Genomic DNA, 6,002 nt, shown 5'->3' on the forward strand with positions numbered 1-6,002 from the left:
TAAAAATCGACGCGTTTCAGAAAGGCGGGGCATAGAGGAGAAACAATAATGTACAGTATGTGGAAAATAATGTGTTTTTTTACTTTAAACCGCATAAACACATTTCATTACACCAAATATACAAAATAATGTTCTTTTTATTCATATGACCCCTTTAAAACGGTCATTTTCTGCCACCAGATAGGCTCCGCCCACAAAAAAGGTCATCACTGTTTGCAAACACCGAAATTGGTGTATAGCTCAAACAATAAAGCATGGCATTAGTCAAGGTCATGGGTTCGATTCCAAGGAACTGCATAAACTGATTAAAAATAATAAGAAGAAGAATATAGGCTATACCTTGAATGCAATCTAAGTTGCTTTGGAAAAAGCAAATGTAAAAACTAGGCTGAACTGTATGGACTCTTTTCACATTTCCGGGGTTCTCAGAAGCAGAAGTCATCATAGTTGGGAAAACATGTAGTGATGAATGTAAACTATACATTTGACAAAAAAATACATAAAAAAAAAAAATCCATGATAGTATTTCCATTACTGTCTAGATGTGAAAAAATACAGTTTGATGACAAACAAATTTGAAAGGTCACCCATTCTGACCTTCTCTCCATGGATCCATTAACACCTCCAGCAACCCCCTGGTCTGTGAAATAGAAATAGCCTGTCTGAAATCCTGTGCTGACCAGCTGGCCCCCATCTTTACACAAATCTTCTACAGATCACTGTGCGAAGCTCCTTCCTGCTTCAAACGCTCCAACATCATCCCCATCCCAAAGAACCCCAAAATCACAGGACTTTACAGACCTGTTGCCCTATCTGTGGTCATGAAGTCGTTTGAGAGACTGGTGTTGGCTTGTCTGAAGGACATCACTGGACCCTTGCTGGACCCCCTGCAGTTTGCTTACCAAGCAAACGGGTCTGTGGATGATGCAATCAACATGGGACTGCATTATATACTACAACATCTGGACAGACCAGGGACTTATGTGAGGATCCTGTTTGTGGACTTCAGCTCGGCCTTCAACACTATCATCCCAAACCTCCTCCTGTCCAAATTAACCCAGCTCTCCGTGCCCACCTCCATCTGTCAGTGGATCTCCAGCTTCCTGACAGACAGGCAGCAGCTAGTGAGGCTGGGAAAATTCTCATCTAGCACCCGTACGATCAGCACTGGTGCCCCTCAGGGATGTGTTCTCTCCCCACTGCTCTTCTCCCTCTACACCAATGACTGCACTGCAAAGGATCCCTCTGTCAAGCTCCTGAAGTTTGCAGACGACACTACAGTCATCTGCCTCATCCAGGACGGTGACGAGTCAGAAAGGGGGTTAAAGAGCTGGCTGTCTGGTGCAGTCACAACAACCTGGAGATGAACACGCTCAAAACTGTGGAGATGATAGTGGACTTCAGGAGAAACCCCCCTGGTCTCCCCCCGCTCACCATCATGAACAGCACTGTGGCTGCAGTTGTGTCATTCAGGTTCCTGGGCACCACCATCTCTCAGGACCTAAATGGGACACTCACATTGTCAAAAAGGCCCAGCAGAGGCTGTATTTCCTTCAGCTGAGGAAGTTCAACCTGCCACAGGACCTGCTGATACAGTTCTACTCTGCAGTCATTGCATCTGTCCTCTGCACTTCTATAACTGTCTGGTTCAGCTCAGCTACTAAAAATCAGGCCTCAGAAGACTACAGCGGATAGTCAGGACTGCTGAGCGAATCACTGGTACAACCCTCCCCACTCGCCAAGAACTGCACTCATCCAGAGTGAGTAAAAGAGCTGGCAAAATCATTCTGGACCTCTCACACCCAGCCAGCTTCCTCTTTGAACTGTTGCCGTCTGGTCGGCTCTAAAGAGCACTGAGCACCAGAACGGCCAGGCATAAGAACAGTTTCTTCCCTCAGGCAATCTCTCTGATGAACAGTTAACTTGGCAATAAACGTGTAATACACAACATCTATACATTTATTTATTTATTTAACACGCATACCTCTGTTGGATTACAAATGTATAAAATGTTATATCTAGGTTCCAATGTAATAGTATATAAACTGAAAAAGTTATGTACATTGTATTTAGCATTTAAGGTAAATATGATGACATCAGACAAATGATTCTCTTAAGCAAAGTTTGTAGCAAGAGGTTCTGGTCAGTTCCTGTTCTCTTATTGTTAGTCAAATGAACCAGATTACTGAGACTATCACACTGTTATGCTGATGAGATCAGGGCTGGAGAAATTCCGGTTACGGGCTGATTCCTGTACTGCATTTGCATGCTCTGTTTAGATTGTCTCCACCTCTATGTATCCCTGCCCCTTGAAAGGTATAAACTCTACTGTGCTGAGCTATAGTCAGACTTGGATGACTGCAGCGACGCACAGCGAGTCCTCAATAAAGAGTAACTTCTGTATGAAAGATATCACAACGTCTCCTGGTCTCTGCTTCGACGAGGAAAAAGTTTCCTACACCTCTTTTAAAATTTCCTTGCATTTGTACATAACATACTTGTACACACAAATACCATCTATTGTCTATTTTGTATATTGTTATTTCCTATTTACTTATCCTATTTTTATTCTTTTAATTATCTGTGTCTTGTCTTGTCACTGTCATTCTCTTTGTGCCGTGGAAGCTCCTGTCACCAAAACAAATTCCTTGTATGTGTAAACAGGGAATTTGGAATCTGGAATCTAGGAATCTGATTCTGGAAACACTCATGCAGCAGCATTAACTAGATTTTTATAGGTAAACGTAAGAAAACACAAAGCATGAGAGTTATAAATATGCATTACATTTTCAATTAATATTTATATATAAAAGCTGGTAGATTTACGATGTTAATAACTGGAAATTTGTTATAACCGAAATGTTGAGAACAATATCTTCCATAAATAGACTCTCAAGGACTTCTTGCATCTTACATAGACAGAATATAATCTTATCTTCAGACTAATATAGACACAGAGGTGCTGTTTGTTCTGATGGGTCAGCATGTACTTCCAAACAACAGTTCATAGTGTGCATACAAAAACTACAGCAGAAGAAAGATCAGTGGGCAACTGCAATAAAAGAGCACACTCTATCTATCTATCTATCTATCTATCTATCTATCTGTCTGTCTGTCTGTCTGTCTGTCTGTCTGTCTGTCTGTCTGTCGATCGATCGATCGATCAATTGGTCTGTCTGTCGATTGATCTGTCTGTCAGTTGGTCTCTTTCTGTCTGTCTGTCTGCCTGACCATCCAGCAGTTAACATACATAGACACACAGCTGAAAGCTTCCACAATACTTTTCCTGAAGCTCAACAAGATTTAAAACACACTTATAAACTGATTGGATTTTATTTTTACTCTCATGACTTCATCATCATTAACATCTTTCAAATGAAATCTCGCTGGCTTTCTAAAAGATGCACTTTTGCGTATTTAAATGCAAATGAGCAGATCGTTTTATACTGTGTTATCAGCACTATTAGGAAACAATAATGTGAACCCCTGTTGAAAGTGCATTGCTCTGAACTCAGCTGTGTGCTTCTATCATGACTTTTTAACTGATTGTGCCATTGATCTTTGCAATAAATGTTAATGTTTCTTTATGCCTTTCTCTTCCTATCAGTCACTCTTTTGTGATATGATTTAAACCGAGTCTTTACTATACCCTTTGTTGAAGTTGAAAAACTGCTGAGTGATTTAAAATCCTGGGAATGGTTATGACTAAGGACAAAGTGCAGTTGGCTTCCCCTTTGCCTAAAGCAGCATGTGGATGATGTAACTTCATGTTTTAGCCAATGGCCAGCATTCTGCTTATCAAACTACAGTAGATAAAATAAATAAGTGTTACAAGAAGAGAAAGCGGTGCAGAGCTGCTGGCTGTGCGCTGTTACAGTCAAAATGAAAAATAAATCTACCAATCTGCGTGTGCGGCTCCCTGCACTAATTTTTGCATTGGAGGTCATGATTGTTGTTCTCTATGCATTCTTTGTGACATATGAAGATGATGCTAATGCACTTCTACAGAACAACCAGACACAGCCCATGGAGAACTCATTGTATCAGAACTATCCATTTTTTGCTGACATTCAGGTGATGATATTTCTCGGATTCGGCTGCCTTCTGGCATTTTTACGGCGCTATGGATTTGGTGGAATGGTGTTTAACTTCCTAATCGCCACATTTACCATTCAGTGGGCCATTCTGGTGCAGGGCTTCTTTCAGTTTTACTATGATGGGAAGATTCATCTTGGTGTGCTGAATCTGATCAATGCCGAGTTTGCTTGTGCTGTTGTGCTGATTTCTTTTGGAGCAGTGTTGGGGAAGACGAGCCCTGTGCAACTCCTGGTAAGTTGATTATTTTTGCAGCAGGTGGCTTGAAATTAGATATTGAATCTACAAAAGATGTTTTGCTTTATTTTCCATTGTCAAAAGGCTGCAGCACTGCAAAGGTACAGTGCAAGATGTGTGCTACCTAGGCGTTACATTAAGTTTTAGGACAATCATGTGATAATCACACTTTTGTTAGAACATTTACATCACCATGATCAATCCCTTGTAATACCTCATTTATAAGTTGTAAATAAAAGCATCTGCTAAATGAATATGTAAATTTGCTCATATCACACATCCTCATTCTACATACTGTGTATTGTGCAGATCATGGCCTTGCTGGAGATCCCTGTGTTTGGTATCACAGAATGGGCTGTAGTGAAATACCTGAAGATCAACGATGCCGGTGGCTCCATCCTCATCCATATTTTTGCCTGCTACTTCGGACTGGGTGTCACCTTTGTCCTGTACAGGCCCAGCCTAAACGAGGGACACCCAAAAGAGGTGACAAGCTATCAGTCAGATGTGCTATCTGTAATGGGAACCCTGTTCCTCTGGGTGTTCTGGCCCTCTTTCAACTCAGCGTTGACCTTCAAAGGTGACGACCAGCACCGAGCCGTTCTCCACACGTTCATAGGTCTCAGTGCCTCCACAATCACCGCCTTCGCCCTGTCCCGCATGCTCAGCAAGAACGGCAAGATCAGCATGGCCGATGTACAGAACGTAACATTGGCCGGTGGAGTAACTGTCGGTGCTTCGGTGGACATGATGATTTCGCCGGTCGCTGCTTATGTGCTTGGCATCTTGGGATGCATTGCGTGCATGCTGGGGTACAAATACCTGAGCCCGTTCCTGGCGCGCCGGCTGCGGTTGCAGGATCAGTGCGGCATACACAACCTGCACGGCCTGACGGGACTCATTTCCAGCCTAGCTGGAATCTGCGGCATCCTGCTGGCGACCGAGGAAACGTATGGCCCCAGTCTCTACCAGACCTTCTCTCACCGGGCCCCTCCAGAAGGAGACCCTCTACTAGCGAGGTTGCAGGAATTGATCCCGGATCTGGAAGCTGGTTTGGGTCGGACCGCACAGGAACAGGCCCTCTTTCAGGTGGCTGCTGTGTTCGGGACTATTGCGGTGGCAGCAGTGGGGGGTTTGCTGACTGGTGTGGTACTCAAGCTACCATATCTGGCTTCCCCCAGTGATGAGAAATGCTTTGATGATGAGCTCTTCTTTAATGTTCCTCCAGACTACAACTGTGTAAACGGTCCGCAGGACGTATGGTCCTATGTTCTCAGAGACACAAACAAAACTGATGCTGACTGAAGCAAGAAAAATACTGAGCATCAGTATGAGGAATAAATGTCAATGTAGGACTGTTGTGAACTTCAGAACTGCTAACTGTGATTGTATTGACCCAAAAAATAGTTTATTTTAATATTTGATAGGATGAGGTTTGTATACTGTGTATCAAAATATATAAAGTGCATGTTTGATTTTGATCAAATGTTTATTTGTAGAATATATTTTATGAATAATCTAATTCATTAATACATTTCAGATTACCCTTGTGAAAAAGAAGTATGCTACTCTTTAGCATAATTTTAAAAAGAGTAGTTATGGAAATAATATATACTTTAATGAAAAATTTCATGTTATTTGCAATTGAATTAAAATGTATTATAGTTTAC

General features: G+C 42.1%; 1 protein-coding gene across 1 annotated transcript; it reads left to right on the top strand.

The window, feature by feature from the left end:
• Positions 1–3,849: 3,849 nt before the first annotated feature.
• Positions 3,850–5,793, top strand: LOC107702833 (ammonium transporter Rh type B-like). The gene is made up of 2 exons (XM_016505254.1): positions 3,850–4,329; positions 4,642–5,793. Exons 1-2 carry the CDS (start codon positions 3,883–3,885, stop codon positions 5,635–5,637), a joined length of 1,443 nt encoding a protein of 480 aa, XP_016360740.1. The 5' UTR covers positions 3,850–3,882; the 3' UTR covers positions 5,638–5,793.
• Positions 5,794–6,002: the final 209 nt, after the last annotated feature.

This window comes from Sinocyclocheilus anshuiensis, unplaced genomic scaffold (assembly GCF_001515605.1).
Source record: "Sinocyclocheilus anshuiensis isolate Anshui unplaced genomic scaffold, SAMN03320099.WGS_v1.1 scaffold366, whole genome shotgun sequence".
NCBI lineage: Eukaryota > Metazoa > Chordata > Actinopteri > Cypriniformes > Cyprinidae > Sinocyclocheilus > Sinocyclocheilus anshuiensis.

Excerpts from the sequence above, each read along its gene's own strand:
- LOC107702833 (XM_016505254.1), top strand. The coding sequence starts at position 3,883 with ATGAAAAATAAATCTACCAATCTGCGTGTGCGGCTCCCTGCACTAATT. Across the intron at positions 4,330-4,641 it reads CGAGCCCTGTGCAACTCCTG|ATCATGGCCTTGCTGGAGAT; the intron begins GTAAGTTGATTA and ends TGTATTGTGCAG.